The 21,209-nt window shown below is 45.4% G+C and overlaps 2 protein-coding genes across 2 annotated transcripts; both read left to right on the top strand.

The window, feature by feature from the left end:
• Nucleotides 1-651: 651 nt before the first annotated feature.
• On the top strand, nucleotides 652-13,024 carry bgnb (biglycan b). The gene is given in 9 exon segments (XM_037480890.2): nucleotides 652-887; nucleotides 7,756-7,977; nucleotides 7,979-8,066; nucleotides 10,693-10,805; nucleotides 11,340-11,553; nucleotides 11,671-11,781; nucleotides 12,181-12,274; nucleotides 12,589-12,727; nucleotides 12,824-13,024. Coding segments are annotated over 9 exon segments (1,260 nt in total). The 5' UTR covers nucleotides 652-806; the 3' UTR covers nucleotides 13,022-13,024.
• A 1,769-nt stretch (nucleotides 13,025-14,793) lies between these two features.
• On the top strand, nucleotides 14,794-19,564 carry b4galt3 (UDP-Gal:betaGlcNAc beta 1,4- galactosyltransferase, polypeptide 3). Its single transcript, XM_037480443.2, has 8 exons — nucleotides 14,794-15,092; nucleotides 15,595-15,678; nucleotides 15,777-16,315; nucleotides 16,450-16,685; nucleotides 17,140-17,330; nucleotides 17,489-17,611; nucleotides 18,488-18,592; nucleotides 19,130-19,564. Exons 3-8 carry the CDS (start codon nucleotides 16,033-16,035, stop codon nucleotides 19,476-19,478), a joined length of 1,287 nt encoding a protein of 428 aa, XP_037336340.2. The 5' UTR covers nucleotides 14,794-15,092; nucleotides 15,595-15,678; nucleotides 15,777-16,032; the 3' UTR covers nucleotides 19,479-19,564.
• The last annotated feature ends 1,645 nt before the right edge of the window (nucleotides 19,565-21,209 follow it).

Genomic DNA, 21,209 nt, shown 5'->3' with positions numbered 1-21,209 from the left:
TGAGAAGCTGAGCATTGAGAAGAAAAGAGCTTTTTTCCCCCCTTTACCCTGCAACAGCAACTTCCTGTGTTTGTTGCTGGGGGAGATGGGGTGCGCGTGTGGGGGTCTTGCAGAAAAAAACATAAAAACAACACACAGCAAAGCCAGCAAAAAACATTCTGTTTCAGGACTCGGAGGAGCACGAGGTATTAAAGGACGTGCGAGGAAAGGAGAGAGATGGAAGGTAGAGTCAGAATATGAGATTGGGTTCCAGTGTTAAGGATCAACTGTTTAAGGCCCACGACAATGTGCTTACATGTGCTTTTTTGAAGTGCAGGAGAGCTCACCCCCCCTCGGCCATCACCCCTTTTGTGCTTTGCCTTGATAGCCAGCAACATTAATAAATATGAAGTGTACTTTTATCCCGCTGAAATTCGAATCGAGACACATCCTCGACACTTGGTCCAGTACCATTCACTTGTCTCAAATAAGTTACAGATGCCCACTCTGATGGCAGCACCTTCCCAAGCGCTAACGAGCGGGTGTGCTACAGACACGTTAACCGAGCAGTAGTTGGACAAAAAGAGTTTCATTTGGATGCCGAGCCCCCGAGCTACAGACCAACACCGTAATCAAGTGAACCACAGCGCAGTGAGAGAGAAAGAGACAGGCAGACAGGGAAATGAGGAGTGGGAAAATGGAGGGAAAGCCTAAAACCTAGATTAGGAGGTGGAGAGGAAGCAAAGCAGGGGGAGGAGTGTTATCTGTGAGGGCCTTAATCAAAACACCGTTCTCCTGCCAACACCCCTGCGGGGCATTGATCTGGTATGAATGCGTTCTCCGCCACTGTAGATACGGCACTCTGTGAGGGAGAGAGGATACAAGAGAACACAAACACGAGCACGATGGTGAGTTCCCTCTTGTATTGATGTGGAGGATGAGGAAAATCATTTGGATTTGGAAAGTCCTGAAAACAGCAGAGCTCACGGATAACTAGATAAATAATGCGTGTGTGGGTTTGTACGGGGGGGGGGGGGGGGGCGGGGGTTCCCAGATGGTGTGGCTTGCTAAACTCACTGCCTCTCTCTGGATCCAGCTGATACAAAAAGGAAATCAGTCAGTGAGGAAGAACACTTCATCCTGGCAAAACCAAAAAAACAACAACATAAGAAGAACCATGAAAATGATTATTTTGCATACTTAGGGTTGAGCTCGGTAATGTCAATACGCTCTCCCCACAGTAATCAAGACATGTGTTGCTCGGTGTAATGCAACTAGTGGCTGGTTAGAAACAAAGACAGAAAAAAACAAAATAAGACCCAGCGAACATAAAGAAGACAGCGATAAGATAAACCGACCGAGAGACGGAGCGATCGGTGGGACCGGTTTGGTACAGCTGCGATTATGTTGCCCTCTGTGAGAGGTTATTCTAGGAGGGACTAGAGCTGCTTACTGAGGTTCCGTGCAATGCTCCTGTAGGGAAGTTCTGTCTGAGATTTTTCAGACAAAGCTTTAGCTTGTGTTTTGATTGGCACCACCGACGTTACGATGCCTTTCATTTAGTTTTCTTCAAAAGCAATTCAACTGGACAATTATACCCCTTGATACACAGTTCATATACAGTGCACTGTCTCCTTCCCTTTCTTTTTCTTTATAGATTTCCATAATATTACTTTAGGGAAATTGTGCAAAGTGCGCACACACACACATGTATATTGTTCTAAGGGTTTTAGGATATATTTAGCATGAACACCCATCGATATGAAGGGACCTCATATTCTGTATGTGTGGTGTTATTATCTTTATAAAATTTCAATGTCATTACCACAACATTGTCAAGTTGTCGATGCCTTTTGCATGATGTCTCTCTCTCTCGCTGTACTCAGGCCTCTCCCCCTTCCCTCTCGTCTTCCATCCAAAGAGGGAAGAGAGGAGGCTGGCTTGTTAACTTTATGGGCTAGACCCCCCCCCCCCCCCGCCTCCCCTCAGTTCTGAGTAATTTTGTGGGTTTCGCCTGGGACTCGAACACACGGTACCCGGACTCGGTTCGCAGAGGCTCACAGGGGCGGAGGAGCTGCACGAGGCATCACTGCAACAACCGTAAATGTGACTGAGATATAGGACTTGAAACAATTCTCCAGGATAATCTGATAAAACGCGGGGGAGGAAACGTTCATCCTCTTTGGGAATTTGGAATTAATATCTTAATTATATCCACAAGGTAGGCGTGATGTGTTACTTTTGTTTTACGTGCTTTTCAGTTTTGTAAATGGCGGGGGGGCAGCGGATCTTTTGAATATTATAATAATGATAGACTTTTTACTACGGCAATAAGGAATTCAATGATAACAATATAGTTTAAACTTGATTGGCTTTGAACCGTACTGCTACACCTAACATGTTCAAATGGTTTGTGAGATTCATCCCACCAACTTTTATACTTTCAGTGGTCACTATTTTGATAGTTTGCACCTCGCAACCCCTTTGAATGTCTTTTTATTTATTTGTTTAACCTGCCAGGTTTATAACACACAATTATGATCCGTATCATTGACTGTAACCTGTTGCACGGCGCGTCGGATGCTGCCGTTTTTCTGGGGAGTGACACTAGATGGAGCAACGAGGCTCCAAGGGCCAAGCAGCGGGAGCGGCAGTTAGTGATGATAATTGAGTGAAAATCTCCTTTCACTCACTTTATCCTGAAATCAAAGTGAACCTTTTTCCCCCCATCGGACTTTAAAAGTAACACGTGGCACTTCAGATTAAAGGGAGAATAATGATAGTGGAAGGTGCCAATCGAGTCCTTCTGACACGCATGCGCTCTGCCCTCGTTCGGCCTCTGCACTCACAGCGCAACTGTGGTCTGATGAGCTCCAACGTGATGCAAATCAATCTTGAGGACCCCCTTCCCTCCCCCCCCCCCCCCCCCCCCCCCCCGCGGGGCCTCATCATGTGCCAAGGACTTCATGCCCAGCAAAGCTTAACTACCACGGAACATTGATTTAAACCAGTGTATTCAACGGCGTCTCCTGCCAGTAAGGAGACAGAGCAAACAGCGTCGGTCAGACAGGTAAAATGATGGTCTGCATCGGCCTGTTTCCTGACCTCAGAGCCCCACCTGACCACGCTGCACCTGCTCCGTCCATCTGCGTCCAGATTCCCCTTTCCACTGTGTTCATCCACCAGCGTCTCTCACCATAATTTGATCAAACGGCAAACTCAGCCGTCCCATGTAGCTGCATCTTCGCCCTGCACGGGGCAGGGTGTAAGACTTTCCCCTTGTTATTACTATTTCAAATTCAAGTAAACAAAAAGAGACTCATGAGCCAGACACGGATCCTCAGGTCAGTTTTCTGATTTGCTCTTTTATTGTGTTTCCTTAGCTTGTCCTTTGCTCTGTGCTGTGCTCGGGTCGGGCCTGGTCCCAGCATTGAGCCGCTTGGCACCACATGCACGCAGGCAGAAAGGAACTGGTTGGCAGCATCAGAGAAGCTGCCAACCAGTTCCTTTTTTTAGGGATCGCAGCCACCAAATTACAGCCACTGAGGCAGTTAACTCCACCCGAACGCTCCTACCGGACACGCCTAGCGCAGCCTGTGTGTCTGAAGTGCACATGAATTTAGGGTGTGTGTGTGTGTGTCACATGTGAGGACATGGCATAAGGAAGTGAGGGAGTTCGGTCAAATTAACAGATCATTTTAGACACATTTCTGAGACCAAAATACATGTTGTAAACATACATTAGTTTATTTTCGGTGTGTGTGCTCAGAGTTCATTGCAGCTTGCATTTTGTTGAGAACGGCTTGACGATTCAAAGTAAAAACTATTTACTATTTATTGAAACAAAGAAACATACAATGCAGCGACTCCGGCCAAAATGCCATTTCGTGGAAACACATTACGAGGCTGACAAATACATTGCTGTCAGTCAGCACTGGGATGTTAAGCAGCAGTAAGTGTTGACGTGGCGGCTGCCAATACTCCAGTGATGTAGTGCCAGCTGGCACTTTTGGTGAGCTCCGTGCCCCACCTCCACTCTTCTCTGTCAACGTGGTCCAAAGAGGAGAGCAGAGGTGCTCCTGAAAATCAACAATCAGACAGAATGAGACAGCGCTTTATGTGAAGCTCAAGGCGCTCTGGCGGCTCGCGGCGGTGCCGAAAGGGTTCGGCGTTGACATTTGACCCCGCCAACAACAGCAGTTGTGAATTAAACATGTGATAGAAGAGGTTGTAATGTCTTCGCAGTCATAACAATGACACTTCTCCGTCCATGAATGAAAGGGGGAAGCCGGTGGGGCCTATGACGTGGTGGGACGTGACAGTGATTGCCTTTCTGAGGCCCGCAGTCATGGGAGACCAAACGCTGCCTTTTGCATCTTGGTATGATTGTTCTTGGCAACACAAAGAGCATACATCTCGAATATATACGTTTGTTTCGCTGCCTTGTGGGAACTCTAGAAACATCAAAGTATTTGCAGTGGATGTGAGAGCTGACAAGCAGCGAGCACTTGATGGATAGTGCATATAGGAAATGTAAAGCTCATCCCAAACGCTGGCTGTGGGAAACTCAAACAACGCTTGCACTTTGTGGGGTTTGATTGTTCCCCAGATGGTGCTGTCACCATCGGCAGTGCTTTTGTTCGCTCCGTCGGCCTCCGCCATCTCATGCATCCACCCCCGAATCCTGTCTTATGTCTTCCCCGTTGCTCTCACTCTGTTTCACCTTTTCAAACCAATGGAATTCAAATCTTAATAAAAGTCTTTCTGCGGCATGTTATGACAGCCTGTGTGTGTGTGTGTGTGTGTGTGTGTATGCTGAGCACATATTTGGCACAGATAGGAATCTTCCTTTTTTTTCCTTCACTCCTTTCAAGAAACAAGACGGTGTCAACAGGTGGTAATTGAACATCTATTTAAAAGGTCTGGGTAATAAATCTCCTGCATTTAATCTTCTGAGGAGGATGTGCAGGGATTCTGCTCCCATTTAAGAGCATCGGTGGGACACTGATGACGAGCGGTGATGACTGGCTTGAAGTTGTTGAAGGTGTTGTAGAACAATTCCTGCCTATTCCAACTGAGGCATAACTTAAACCCAATTAACTTTATTTACACCATTACTGATTCAAAGTGTTATTTAAACATCTTTCTGTATCCGCAGTTTAATTTTCCTTCTCGTCACAGCCAGCACACAACTCCCGCTGCTCTGTCTGCATCGTAATGTCATCTTACTCTCATGTCTTTCATCCCCCATCCCCCCCCACCTCCCCAAACCCTTTAGCGACAAGAATAGCCGGCGACACATCCATTAAACCACTTTTGGCCTTTGGATTGGAGTAGAACAATTAAGATTGGAGCCTTCGGTCTGTTTTCGTCTAGGACCGGATGTTTGCGTCTCACAACTTAACTGAAGGCAGATGAGAGGAATTTGTAAATTCACGCTCACACACGAGGGCCAGATAAATGGTCATTACAGCCAGAGAGGCGGCTTGGTGGTGGGATGTAGTTTAGTCCTGCCGTTATACCCTTGGCCTTAGACGTCGTTCCTGGATGATTGCTGAATATTTACCTTCATCGTCGTGCCATCATCTCCCCTCGTCTCTATCTGCATATCTTCACCTCCTTTCACATCTCTATATATAAGGCTGATAAATCATTGCATGCAGATTAGGGGAATGGGGCCCCTTTTTAGGTCCATCCTTCCAAATCGTGGGTGAATAGCTTAGTCTGTTGTTTTCAATGTTACAGCTCTTCTTTTTGATACGTGTCATTATGTGATGCTGACTATGTATGTCCCCACCGTGTCCTTTTTTTCTGCCTTCTTCTGGCCAAGACAAGGCCAGTGGTTCTTTTCTTTTCTCTAAAATGGTATAATTTGGCCGCTATTTTTATTGCAGGGAGCATACTGCAGGGAACAGTTATTCATGCTTCCAGGCCAGGTCCACTTCATGCACTCTAGACTCTTAATGTCCCTCAGTTACACTAAAGCACTCTAGAATTGCAGTAAATTGCATAAGCAACTTTACTAATCATTTTTGAGTGCACCTCTATGATTTAGGACTGAAAGTTATGAATAGTCAGTCAGTAAGTGATGAAGTTGAATTGCTTTTTGGTCAGGCTCTGTTTTTTTTCATGAAGTGTGGAATGAGAAGCATTTCCCGAACAACACAAAATACTGTGGAACCCGCTCACAGGATTTATTATTTTAATCTCTCCCTATAGGCCCTTTAACGAGTGGTTAGAACTTCCAGTGAAATTCTGAGGCAAAAAGGCAGGACCCAGGTCAAGCAAGCATAGGCTTCAGACAAGTAATCGACACACAGAGAGACACAGTACAAACTTTTCGTAATATTCAAATTTCACCCCTCCCTCTTGTCCCGTGTGTCTGATCATGTTTTTTCCTTTCCTCTTGGTTCTGAATAAATTCATGTTGCTACACGATCGAACGCCAAGCGTTGGCATCAATACTCCGCAGCCGTCTGTGGGACTACGAAGCAGGATCAGAGAAGGGAATTAACACGACAAAGTGATAGATTATATGGCTTTAAGTCACTCCAGCGTCCAGTGTAGTAATGGGAATTACTTTATAGGATTAACCTCAGGTTAAGAGTCAGGATTTCCCGCTGTAAGGATTAATTGGCTAGGTGGTCATTTCCTTTTCTCGAAATGAGATTTTAGGTTGAGCTGAAGGAGGAGGCTGTGCTGAGGTGAGGCTGAGTGAGGTCACAGCGGGAAGGATAAAGCAATAAAACAGAGACACACACACATGCTAACACGTCGAGTGACCTCGATCAGCAGTGTGTGTGTGTGTGTGTGTGTGTGTGCCCAGCTATGACATCATGAGCTTTGTTTCATGACATGCGCACACATGCACACAGACGTTCTCACACTTGCACACCCAGTTTCCCTTGTAAATGAATGGTCACTTTGTTTAACTGCTCGGTTGCCGGGATACGGTTTCCCAGCCCTGAGGTGATGTCCTCCACACTATCCGATGAGAAGAAGTGACCAATTCCCTTCGGGAACGGACTTGGTGCAGACAGGTGGAAGCAGACAGTGACATTTTGTCTTTGTGGTTCCCAGAGTTGACTCCTGGCAGGTCTCGCCAGGGGAATGAGTCCATTTCACCTCACCAGACTGCGGCCCCTGGTGGCCTGTCATGTGGTATAAACAGCTGGGCTTTATAATTAGGAATAGGCAGACCATTTCATAACATTTCAATGTCCATTTGTTGCTGACCAATATCTTCAGCTATGAATTTGAAGCCTTTGGGTTCACATGGCAGTATTAACCTGCCAGGGAGCCCGAGTCTGCACAAGCACACACCACCTCCTAATCTCTGTATGGTTGGATGGACTGTGGCCCACACGCTGCAAGTCAAATACACGTTTGGGGCCTCTGGAGGTCTGGGGCCACAGGGCAGTCGGCCGCCTGTTCTGAGGGCTGCACAGACTTGGTAATACACTTCTTTGCTTTTAGTTTTTATTTTGACCTCCGACAGCTTTCCCCTCCATCTGCATATTCCTGGCTACGCTCCCATGCATTTAAATGGGGTGGACAAAATACCTTTGAATTAATGATGAGTAATTCAATAGAATTCAAGCCTACATAATGACAACAGAGTTGAATGAATTGCGCTATAAAGCAGTTTCAACAAACACTTTTAGCCTTCATAACTGTAGAATTTAGTGTAAATGTATTACTTTAACATTAAACTGGTAATTAGGTTTACATTAATGTACAAGACAACTGATACTGCTCCTTCTCGTGTCTCCGCAGGTGTATAAGTTAAAGATGTTACCATATTGCTCCCTCCTGCTCATGCTATGTGTGGCTCGGCTGATCTCCACCTCCTCCGCCTTGCCCTTCGAGCAGAGAGGCTTCTGGGATTTTGCCATGGACAACATGGACAGCATGGACAGCATGGACAGCATGGACAGCCTGGACCGCCTGGACAGCGGCGGGAGGATGACAATGATGAGGGATGAGGAAGAAGGCTCGGGGGGGACCGGAGATTCCCCCTTCTCACATACCCATGTGCCCCTTCGGCTGCCACTGTCGGCTCAGGGTCGTCCAATGTTCTGACCTCGGTCAGTGAGAGTGTCTGTGTGTGTGTGTGTGTGTGTGTTTGTTTATGTGTGTGACATAGAGAGCTTGAGAGAGAGATACAGTTCATGACTGCTATGCTTTGTCATCGTTTCTAAGTATTTCTATGTGCGTATATTTGTGTATCACGAGGTTCAGACAGCAAAAGAGATGAATAACAGATAGAGGGAGCATGACTCAGGCCTATGACTTTCACTGTCTCCAGAGAGTAAAGTCTCCCCCCCCCCCCTTGGTGTATTATCTCTGGAGAGACATTTCTTTCCCTAGATGTCTTTGTGGGAATTTAGGTCCCAGACATTGTTTATAGATACTGGGTGGGAGAGAGGGAGAGACCCGGTTTTAGCAGCAACAGGGTAAATAATTACACAAGAAAGGAGGGAAGAGAAAATCCCAAAGATGGAAAGTGATGAAAAGATTGAAGAAGGAAGACAAACAGAAAGACCAAAACGAGACACTTTGATCGGAGCAGATGAAAAGTTACAATCTCCCATCTGTCTTTAAGGAGCAGGTTTGTGTTGTTTTAGGGATGTAGACGGGATGCTTAATGTAAACCCCTAACAGGTGGGGAGGATGCAGGCAATATTGAGTTGTTATTAAAGGGGTTTAAAGGTGGAAGAAGAATGTCAGGATCCGGATGTAAATATTTGCATGTATTAGCTCCACTACAAAAGCTCTGTCTTCTGCCCAAGAATCCTTCTACTTCAAAATATGATCTTTCAGATGCTTTTGAAGTCTGTCTGTGACTTTATCTGAGTCATGTTTCCATACAAGCATATGATACAATTTCCTGTCTGTGGATAATATAAGTGCATGCTATTTATTCTTCCTCAGGCCAAATAAATTGCACTCAAGTCTTATTTACGGATATAAAGATTCCTCACATTGCACTGCCTACGTATAAAACGCTAATAAGCTGTCTGCGTTTAGACATAATGGTTTTGTCAAATCGTCATTTTACAAGCTCTGTATATTTACTGTCCCTGGTCTCTCTGCTGCGGGTAAACGTGGAAGCGTATAATTTCCGAGATGTCAAGTGCTTATTTAGAACAGATGTATTTTGGCGCTGGCGTCTGTCTCCCCTCGGTGTGCAACCCAGCATGATGTTGGGAATTTGTTTTGAGGGACGCTGGGGTTTAAGAGGGCGCTAGTTTTGTCAGTTTGTGGTGAGGGCTTTGAGATTTGTAGCAGATACGGGTGACGCGCTGTGGTTTGAGGTTTGGGGGGGGGGGGGGGGGGGGGGTCAAAGGGATTCAGTTATTCGAGGCTGGGTGAAAGTTTTTTCAGGTATGTTCATCATTTCATGTGATGTTTGACGTCGACAGCTGCCAGCATGCTGGCTGGGAGCCGCAGGTGTCGGCTGGGAAATAAATACTTCGCACCACATAGATGACATTACTCTCACAGCAGCTGTAACAACTCTACACCCAATGCAATCGCAGAGGCAGAGTTCATAATTGGATTTAAACCTACTCGTGTTATTTTAATTTGACCAAACTTTCCAGGATGCACTACGAAGTTCCGAGCCTCCTTTACTGAATCTCTCAGCTCACTGTGCGGACGTGGTGTGCTCAGAATGTCAAAGGCACTGCCGAGGGTTTGATCCTGTGTGGTGACATGGAGGGTGTGGCCCAGTTCGGCCGAGCCGTTCCTCTAAACTTAGCTCTAGATGGACAGCCGGGTAGAGTCCTGTGGGACAGATGTGGTTGGCGTCAAACCGGGTCCCAGTGGGACAGATGGCGTCCTCTCTCACCAGCGGGTCTGGTTGCCTCCTGGTTCTTGTCCGGATAGGTTTGGCCTTGGTGGGGACTCGCTTACAGTGGCCTGTCTGCGCCACTGACCGCATCTCATGCACTCACCCACGTGCCCTCTGTGATGTGGTCCGGTTAATGATCACTGGTCGCCGCGTTTGTGAGTGCGCTGAGTCACTTCTCCATAGAGATCCCCGAAAAGAAACAATGCAGGTGTGTCCCTTCAATGCCGTCCGCTTTTTGTGACCCTTTTCTTAGCCTTTGTGAATGTATTGCTTGACAAAGAATATTCACAACCCTAAGCATAACACCTCTTGCTGTCTATTTTTGTCACGGTGTTGTTAGCGGCACATTTTCTCTGTGCGGGTGTTTCTTACACTTGGCACAACAGCCCCACCACTTACACATTAACAAACATCGGTGGCATTTCGCTGTGTGTATGTGTCAGGGTTGTGCCCGTCTCTCTTTAATTTAATATGCGATTTCTCTGATTTCAGTTACATCCATTGTGACGTCTGTCGAATGGAAACCAGATTGAAAACATCTGGTGGGCCCATCTGGGAAGTCTTTGCACGTGACGCCTCTGTGTGACCTCCATGGTTGTGTCTACGTCCTCCTCTCATTGAAATAATAGAGGAGGAGGCCCAAAGTGCTCATTTGAGATTGTTTGGTGGTGTGATTGGGTTTATGTTTAGACTGATCGAGGTTTAAAAAAAACACACAGTTACGAATTCTTTTCCATGGTCTACAACCGACAAAGAGTTTGCCCATTGGAAATAACCTTTTTAGGGTGTTGGTTCACCCTGGGAAGCATTTATTGGAGCATGATTCCCTTCTGTGTTTTTGTTGGTCTCGTCTTCAGGTCTAACTGAGGTGCCAAAGAATATTCCTCCAGACACCAAGTTCCTGGACCTGCAGAACAACCGTATCGCTGAGCTTAAAGAGAATGACTTCAAAGGCCTCACCAACTTATATGTAAGAGACACAAACACACACACACACACACACACAGTCCCGTCAGATACCCTCTAAGTGTTGCATCAGCACCTCTGAAGGACGCATAAACAGCCCAGCTCAGCTTGGATTGGCGTCAGTAGTATGAAATATCACAATGATCCACCGTTTTCTTCAGGATTTAGAGGTTCATTTCCTTTTTACTTCCCTCTGCTTTGAAAACTTTAATTGTATTAAGTTTCAGCCTGAAGCCAAATGGACCAAGAGAGCAATATTTGATTTGGCAGTGTAGGAAACTTGCAGTACGACATAATACAATAACATCACTGTTGAGATCCTTCTTTTAGCCAGCGCAGGTGCAAAGTCAACCGGCCACGACGAGATCGACTGCTGGATCTGTTTTAATTCCGTCAAATACATTCAGTAAAGATGATGCAAACACAGGCTGTTGTGTATTCACTGTATTATTTAAAGCTTACTTACCTTTTATTTTTGGACTGTCTTGAGTGCTAAAGTGTTTAATTTGGCCCGCCGTGGTTTCTGTTTTTGTTCCAGGGTCTATCTCTGAGGAATAACATTATTTCCAGAGTCCACCCTAGGACATTTGTGCCTCTGAAGCACATGCAGAAGCTCTACTTCTCCAAGAATCTGCTGACCACTGTTCCTCAGAACCTGCCGGCCTCTCTGGTTGAGATTAGGATCCACGAGAACCGCATCAAGAAGGTGGCAGCTGGGGCCTTTGCCGGACTGGGCAACATGAACTGCATAGGTCAGAAATGCTGATGACTTCAACAAATCTAGGCTATGCTGTGTGGTGCCACTGTTAGAAAATGAAAGAGACTGTTTTTTTTAAATTCATGCCACAAATAATCCCTTCGTTTTGCAGAAATGGGAGCAAACCCCATCCAAAACAGCGGATTTGAGCCTGGAGCCTTCAAAGGACTGAAACTGAATTATCTGCGTATATCTGAGTCCAAATTAACAGGGGTGCCAAAAGGTAATAACTCATCTGTGAGACATACTTACAATGAATTTATCTTCACAAGATCAGAATTTCGTAAAATCATTCTCACTATGTTGTAGAGATCGTTCTTGTGTGTATGCTAAATGTGAGCCTTTTGGTTGAAGGAAATTTTAAACCTATTTTAATTTTAAAGGCACATTTTTCTATTTCCAGTCCTTGTGCACAACTAAGGAAATCTGCTGTTATTTGAAGCTTCTTGTTCAACTAAGATACGAGTGTTATCCCTTTACTCTTCTCACGGCGAGAAAACAACAAACTATTCTACCAAGAACTTAAACAGCAAACCGAACAGGATGCGAAAATGGAATGAACTGCCGCTGGAAACATTTAAATCCCAGTAGAGCCTCACATACTATTGTGTCTTTCTTTCAGATCTCCCGGAGAGTCTTAATGAGCTTCATCTGGACCACAACCAGATCCAGGCTGTGGAGTTGGAGGACCTGAGCCGCTACAAAAACCTGTACAGGTATCCACGCACACGCTTCAACATTAATTTCAAGGATCATTTAAATCTTAAAACAAACACCCCCAGTCCTGCCCCTCGGGGGGTAATAACATTAACTACAATGAAATAACAATAAAAGGTCACAGGATAAAAGTGCCGGGATTCATCTTTACATGGTTACCCTCCGGTTTTGTAAAACATGTTAAATCTCATCTGACTTTATTACAACCAAACTAATCAGGGAACGTGCAGGTACCCCAGATTGCATCTGTAAAGCAATGCACCGTGCTGTGGCCCTTCTTACACACTTCCCCCTTTTGTCTCACTTTTTTCAGGTTGGGCCTTGGATTTAACCACATCCGTAACATAGAGAACGGCAGTCTGTCCTTCCTCCCCAGGCTGAGAGAGCTGCATCTGGACAACAACCGCCTAACTCGTGTTCCCAAAGGCCTCCCTGATATGAAATACCTCCAGGTGAGTCCAGCGCGGACGCGCTGAGTCCCGTCTGAGACCGGGACGCCTCACGCCCACGCACCACTCACCCTCGACTTCGCATCTCCTGCCTTGCAGGTGGTGTACCTCCATTCCAACGACATCGACCGGGTCGGCGTGGACGACTTCTGCCCTCGAGGGTTCGGGGTGAAGAGGACGTTCTACAACGGCATCAGCTTGTTTTCCAACCCTGTCAACTACTGGGAGGTGCAGCCCGCAACATTCCGCTGTGTCGGCAATCGTCTGGCTATTCAGTTTGGCAACTACAAAAAGTAAAGACGGAGGGATGGGGGGGGGGGGGGTGGAATGAGTCAGGGAAGGAGGAGGAGGAGGAGGGGGACGGCGGAGGAACAGATAATTAAAGGAATGAAAAACAATTGAGAGATGGAGCTTGTATTTGAGATCATTATCTTTATTATTATTGTTTTTGGAGCGGGATTTAGTGACTGATGGAACAGAAAGAGAAGTAAAAAAATACAATCACATAACTTAAAGGGCTGAGTGTACTTCACCTGAGTTTTCTCATTATTTAATTTTATGAATGTTTTGCCATTTGAAATGGATAAAAGTGAGGAAATGTCTGAGAAAATCCTCTTGCTAAATTAATGAAAAATGAGAACTTGTGAAGCATTTTATTCCATATGTTTTACATGGTCGTGCTCATTGTGTTAGGTTTCTCTTTTGTATTAACAATTTGGTCAAGAGCTGGTCTAAAGCCATGTATTCCGTGTGATGAAATGATACTGTCATTAATCATCTGTAGTCACAGAATTTGGGGATATTTCCACTATTTACTAAAACAAAAATAAATGCACATAGTGTAGACACTATTTTTCTATTTTACCTGTTCTAATACATTCCTGTACATATCACGAATGTACACTGAAGCTCAATAAGTACATTTTAAAATCATCTCATCAGTGCCAAACATCTTCTAATACTGAACCACCTGTGTGAGAACTCTGTTGTATGCCTTTACTAAATATTATTCTGTTTGTATGATACTTTAATAATGGGGGGGGTTTTGCCCTAGTTGGAGAAAACCCACATGTGCTTTGCTTTGAGACATTGAAGGCAGTGTGTTCACAACGTGCTACTAACAATAGTAGTGTTTCTGCATTCTTTTGCACAGTTTTTTTCTGTTATGCTTTATCTTCTTTAGGGTTGTTGGAGGGAGCCCTCTTTACATCGCTATCTGGAATTGCTTTTTCCATTAGTATTCTGTGTCTCTGTCCTGTAATCTGATAATCTATTGCAAGTGAATAAAGACATTTTTAGCCTGCTGCATAGAGACAAAGAACAACGGGTGCGCCTGGGTTGGATGTTGTGTGAGAAATAAAGAAGACATTTCATAAGTGGAAAATATTTGATGAATTAATCCAAAAGTTTAAGACATCTTTTGATAATTATGGGATTCAATCATAGTGAGGGTTTGCAATATTTTTTTGTCAATATTGGCTTGATGTCAATTAGTCTCCATTTAATTGACATCTTTAAACAGAAAATAAAATAGTAACTTTTTCATTCGGGTCTTAAAAATATAACTCCAGAAAATGTCCACAATTTCATGCTCTTTGTGTTTTGCATTTTCACACAGACAAAATGATATAAAGTGACAACAAGCAGGCTAAAATGTAGGTAAAACATAAGTAAAAGTGCTTTATCATCAGTACCTTATCAACATCAAGATTAATAGCATGATCAATCAAACTTGTATTTCAGACTCAAGGTCCAGAGAGTTAAAAACAGTAAAAAAAATAAAAATTAAGATAAAAAATACATAGGAGGTCACAAGTACATAGACCCACAAATGCCTTATGAACTCCACTGTCTCCACAGCTGGGACTGGTAGCATGAAGTGCTAAACTTTATACTTGACAGCATTAACAGCTCCACTGGATTTCCATCATTACGTTTTTAAAAAGAAAAATCATTTTTAATTCCCACTGGCGAATCAATGAATCCAACGATCTGACAGGTGGGGCTAAGAGGTTTGGTGGGGGGGGCGCAATGACACCACGGATCCAGCCCCGTGTCTCTGTGTGTGTGTGTGTGTGTGTGTGTGTGTGTGTGTGGATGCGGCAGCCTGCACTTGACTGTGTTGACGCGGCGATGCTCTTGCGAGTAAAAGCGTTTGCAGCGCTCTCTAAGCAGCTACGGACGGATTTGCCCTCGGATGAGAGATTAGGAGGAAGAGGAGGAGGAGGAGGAGGAGGAGGAAGAGCGACCACTATCAGAAAGAACCCGCTTTATTTTGGGTCCATCGCGTCTGTGCTCGGTGGGCCGCGGCCCGTGGATTATCAGAGAAAGCCGGGGCCTGGATTTGAGGCGTCGCCGGGATGCGCTGGTGAGTCGCCCGCTGCTACAAAGCAAACGCATGTGTGCGGGTTTCTTTTTAACGGCCAGTGATCCTGTCGGGTGTATTTGTTATTGAACCCTCTTAAAAAAAAAAAAAAATCTGCGGTCACGTGATCGCAGACACAGGCCCCGACGACCGGTGTTGATAGGCTAATCAGCCCGTGTGGAGGCGATGTGCGCCCATAACCGCGGCGCTGCCTCTGCTCCACGCCTCTCCTCTTCGCTCCGGTCCGGGGGGTTCTCCTTCAGTTCCCGTGTTGTTGGAGCCACGAGGCTTGCCACGGCATGTCATTGCTTTTGGGAAAACGGGGAACTGTGATGTTGGATTGATTTGGATCTGCAGCGGGCTCCTGCGTTTCTTCCATAGAAGCCCAGTGGAAATGTCACTGCTGCAAAGAAGTCATTCCAACGTGACATTGTTTGTTTGTAGCTAACAGCGGTACTTGGACAAATCTGGACCCTGCATTGTTACTCGCTCTTTTATGTTACAGAAAGCTTGATGATGAAAGTAGGAAGAGGTGGAGTGAGCCCATCCTGGCCCAGGACAGGTTTTAATTAGACCATCGCAAAAGCAGGTACCCAACATCTCGATTGACGTCATGGTGACAATTATTAGTTTATTTTTAATTAACTGAATGCAATTCATTAAATAAAAGCTCTCGTTCCTTCCCAGCGACGTCTGTGGTCAGGAGGTGATGGCAGTGCGGGCTGAGCTTCACCAACACTACTACCCATTTCTACAGATGGACACTCCCCTGCTGGACGCCTGAGCACCGCCTCCTCCCCCCACCCCCCTCTCCTTCTGCCTCACCTTGCTCATTGCCCCCTCCCCCCCCCCCCCTCTTTACCATCCACATCTCCCTGCCCCATCTCCCGTTCCATTTCCCCCAAGTTTGAATATCACTGTTCCTCTGCCATCTTCCTTCATCATGGCGTGCTACGGGCGCTCTCTGGACTCCCCGTGCACGCTGGCCTTGCTGGTGGGCTTCCAGTTTGCCTTTGTTCTCTATTTCTCCCTCGGGGGCTTCAGAGGCCTGGTGTCAGTCCTGGTGCACACCACAGGGCCAGAGTTTGATTATTCTCGCCCTCACGATGTCTACACCAACCTCAGTCATTTGGGAGTACCGCCTCCGCCGCCCCGCAACTCTGGCACTGGACCCCCTCCGACAGGGCCCCCGCTGAGAGACTGCCGGATCCCTTCTCCACTGCTGGGTGAGAGAGCGAGTGGGGTTAAATGTGTCCTTTTGTCATGTGACACACGGGTCGCAACAGAAAAAAACCTGAAGGATTCTAAGCCGACATTTAACATTGCTTTCAATGCGCTTTTTAAAAATGTTTTTCTCCAGTTGGACCTGTGTCTGTCCACCTTTCCTCTCCTCTGTCCATGGAGGAGATCATACAGAGGAACCCGTTAGTGATGCCCGGCGGACACTACCGGCCTCCTGACTGTGAGCCGCGCCACCACACAGCGATAGTGGTGCCATACCGCAACCGGCAGACCCACCTTCGCGCCCTCCTCTATCACCTTCACCCCTTCCTGCAACGACAGCAGATCCACTACAGCATCTACATAGTACAGCAGGTCAGGTCATGTGCAGGATGAGTGGGAGTTTAAATAATAGGCTTTAAAAATGTATCTGTTCTTGTTTTTTTTTTTTTTTTAAATGAATCTGTTATGGTGGTTTTCCATAGCTTGCATTGTCTTTGTCATGATGAATGTGTACTGCTGTGCTGGTGTGTGTGTGTGAAAAAATGATTCTACTATTCAAGGTAGCCCAAATGAAAAATGTTTTAGTTTTTTTGTATGTAACATAAATTAACTATATTTAAAATAATGTAATTGTTGTCATCTAAATTGTTAAGGACATTGATAAGTCGTGATGTCTGTAACTTATTAGGTGACAATGTACACAACTGTAACCATAGCAGGGACCATTTACCCGCGAGTCATGCTCTCTCATGCTGTATTTGTTTGCGGATTGAATACCTCCACGTGTCGCTGTGTGCAACCCTCTGAACTCCGTGCCCGACTCCAGTGGGGGAACAGTACCTTCAACCGAGCCAAGCTACTGAATGTCGGGGTGCGGGAGGCCCTCAGAGATGAAGACTGGAGCTGCATCTTCCTGCACGATGTTGACCTGCTGCCCGAGAACGACCACAACACCTACACTTGCCACAAACAGTCCCCGACACACCTGTCTGTGGCCATGGACAAGTTCAGATACAGGTAGAGTGTGTGTGTGTGTGTGTGTGTGTGTGTGTGTGTGTGTGTGTGTGTGTGTGTGTGTGTGTGTGTGTGTGTGTGTGTGTGTGTGTGTGATGCACTTTTGCACATGTGTATTTCTCTGAGATTAAAAGACTGCATTGGGGATTTGACCCTGCCAGGCTGCCGTACCCACAGTATTTTGGTGGCGTGTCTGCACTGACCCCGGACCAATACATGAGGATGAATGGCTTCCCTAACCAGTACTGGGGCTGGGGCGGAGAGGATGATGACATTGCTGCTAGGTGAGGAAGGATAAGCGCATGACGGAGTGAACTGTGAAGCCTGCATGTGAACATGTGACACGTGGAACTTCCCGTTCAAGCTTTTTGTTTAATGTCGGTTCTACTGCTGCGCATTCCTTTCTTTTCTCGTGTTTACATTTGCTGCGCACCACCATGTTTTCCTTTTCTTTGACTTTTCTTTAATCTGCTCTAACATCATCTATCATCTTCACGTCAACCTCCCACTGATGTGGCTTTGCTTTTTGACTCCCAGAGTGGGCTCAGTGAGTATGTTCGCATGGACTAGCTCGCAGATTTGGGCCCGGGCTGAGTGCTTCAGAGTTTTCATGTCATTTCTATGCTACGGTCCCCTCTCTCCATTTTTCTGGCTCTTCTACTATTTGCTAATATCTGACAGGGAAAGAAACAAGAAAATGAAAATGCAAAAAAAGCTTGCACTAATTATTACATGAAGCAAAACTCTCCTCCATTTCTAACAATTCGCTATTTGTGCATGATGTGTGCAACTTCAAATGTGTCATGTACTGGACATGCACAACATTGGTCACACTATGTTTTGATTGACTTAGATAACTGGGGTGTACTCGAGCACCAGAGATGGAAAAAGGGAACCAATGTGTTTTCCACCACCTATAGACCATAAAAGTATGTTATTCTCATGTCACCCACAATTCTGTTAGTTTCCTTTTAGTTTTTTCTGCTTTTAGATGTGTTTTTTTTTTTTTTTTAGAGGCTAGATGTACTCTGAGTGTTGCTTAGCAATTCTGAAAATAGCATGACTACTCGAGCGCCAGGTTTAGCTGATTTTAAGATTATTCTGTGTGTGAACGAGAATCTGCTGTTCCTGTTCACTATTGTTGCGTGCTTCCTATTCAGAGTACGCCTATCTGGCATGAAGATCATGCGCCCCCCAGTGGCCATCGGTCATTACAAGATGATCAAGCATAAAGGAGACAGAGGCAATGAACAAAACCCCCGCAGGTACCAGAGGGACACACTTGCAAACACACCAAAAAGAAATAAGGATATTTTCACCTTTTTGATCTAATTTTGTGGAGCAATTGAGATGTTTCTTAAAGTAGTCGGATTAGAACAATGTTGTCTTTATAATAATGTAGGTTCATTTTTTTTTTGCCCATAATGCTTTGGAAAGATTCTATTGAGTTATGAAAACGATCTAGTAGCAAGCAAATATATCTAAACCTAATTGGAGAGGTTTCTCACATTTTTCTCATAGTATTGTGAAAGGAATTTTTGACATTTTGTAAAAGCGTATTGACTTTGCTGCAGAGAATTGTTGCTCCTCTCACGTCTGTCCGTTAAATATGAGGCTACAGCCAGGGTGCTGTTGGCTTAGCATGAAGACGTGAAACGGGCACAAGCAGCCGGCTGGCTCTGTCCAGAGAGAACCTGCTTACTGAATGTGCAAGAAATCAAATGAACAAATGTCCCATAATATCCAACCTTCAAAAAGTCTCACACACATGCAAACCTGTGATATTATGTACGTCCTTCTAGATTTGACCTTCTGAAAAGGACCAGACTCAACTGGCGCTCTGACGGCCTCAACTCTCTGACCTACGAGCTCCTTTCCAGAGAGCTGGAGCCTCTCTACACGAACCTCACCGTTGACATTGGAGAAGACCCCCGTGTGCCGCTGGGCAAAGCCCCCATCCTAGTGAAATCAGCGACGCCTCTCCACCAACGTAGCACCAGCAAGGGCGGGCGAGCGGCCAAACCGGAGAAGAGGCCAGACGGCAAAGCGGCAAACGCGACCGCGGCCAAGCCGGCCGACGCATTGACAGAAGCCGCCCGGTTAAAGGCGGCAAACCAGACCACACCGGAGGAGGCGGGTGTGGTGAAATAGGACGAGCTGTGTAGTGAAAAGGACTGCGTCTAATCTGTAGCACAATTGGCAGCCGCTTTCAGGAGAGGAGGAGGAGGAGGAGGAGGAGGAGGAGGAGGGGGGGGGCAAATGGCGCGCTGGCTACGGATGGAACGGACAGGGCTTCTTTGTCTTCGAGGGGCGGGTGCAGGAGTTGCCTCTCGGGGGGGGGTTCATCGTCCACTGATCATTACTCTGGCTCCACTCGCTGACCCCTGAGGTCTGGGGCTCTGGACTTATTTGGGGCCAAAAAGTTGCTCCGTTGTATCCACGTAGAGGTCCGAAACGATCGACATGAAAGTACACAGCAACTATACAAACCTTTGCTCTCTCCCAGAAATTGCAGGTCGTAAGCAACCCATCTGTTGCCAGCGGACCTGCAGCTTCATCCAGTTTGTTTCCCCCAAAAGCGGCTGCTGTCAGTCCGCCCCGCTTGGCGGTGGGTTTGTGTTTCTGTGCCTTCGCTCTCTTGTGCGCGTTTTATAGACTGGTGTATATGCGCTTTTAGACGCCGAGCTGGGGTTAGTTTTATCTCTCCCGCCTCACAGGCAAATGTTAGAACGCCGGGAGGGGGGGGGGGGGGGCTAAAGCTGATCCTGGATCGGGACAAATGGATTGTTCCAGGATTGCCACTTTTATATTTTAATTTGGTATATTTGACCAACTCAAAAGTTAACTGACAATTTTAGAGTTTATATCTATGTAGAGAGACTTCTTTTGTTTTCTAATTTGATTTACTTGTCCTCCCTTACAGTCTGGTGCCTCTCTCTCTGAAATGTAGTTCCTAGACAATCAAATCATATGTGAAGATACCTGTATTCAGCCACATAACAATGTGAGGATGTATAATCATTATGAGAATCTTTACACCTGTCGGATGCGCATAGACTTGGCATGATAGTTGTTGTCTAGTTTGACTATATTCTTGATACAGACCTATTTTATTTTTTCTTTTAGTCTAGACACATATGGATTAAAGGCAAATATTGTAGGCATGAGACTACACATCTGCCAGTCCCAGATTTGTATTTTAGGTATAAAAAAGGTCATAGTAACAAAAAGCACTGTGTATAGATTTAGGTGAGCTTTTAACTAGAAATACTGACATCTTTTAAAGGGGGTCTCAGTAAATAAAAGACCCTGGTGTATCTAAAAGCTATGAATGAATGTCTGCCTCTACTTGTCTTTCACTTTTGTATCTTAAAGGCAAGGAGACAAGAAAGAAAGAAAGAAAGAAAGAAACATGTTTGTTAGTGAGAAGCTAACAAATTAGGACTTGCATGTAAGTAATCAATGCTGACAGATCAATTATCATCAACTTTACGTCTGGCAGACATTCAGTTTCTGTTTCCATATCATCCATTTTGAATGTATTACTTTTTGCTTTCACCGTTTAAAGTGAAAGGAGAGTTCTATCAGTTATACTTGGTTTAATAGTTGGATTTGTTGCTGCTATTTCAATAGGGGAACTGTGTAATTAACAGCTTGAAAAATGGCATCGTTACACACATTGTTTTGTGTTGAATGGAGTTTGTCACACTAACAAGTAATGTATTACTTTTGCTATCTTGAATGTATTTTATTTATTTATTTATTCATTAAGGGACTGAATGACCTCAGGGCTGTGTTTCAGGGGTTGAAATGAACTTCTCCATTGAGTGCAGATTATTTTCCTTTTATACCACGTTTCTTATATTAATATTGTGCCTCATG

The sequence above is a fragment of the Pungitius pungitius genome, chromosome 1 (genome assembly GCF_949316345.1).
Source record: "Pungitius pungitius chromosome 1, fPunPun2.1, whole genome shotgun sequence".
In the NCBI taxonomy this organism is placed as follows: Eukaryota; Metazoa; Chordata; class Actinopteri; order Perciformes; family Gasterosteidae; genus Pungitius; species Pungitius pungitius.
Note: the sequence above shows the minus strand (reverse complement) of the source record. Positions and strands in the feature narration are given on the sequence as shown.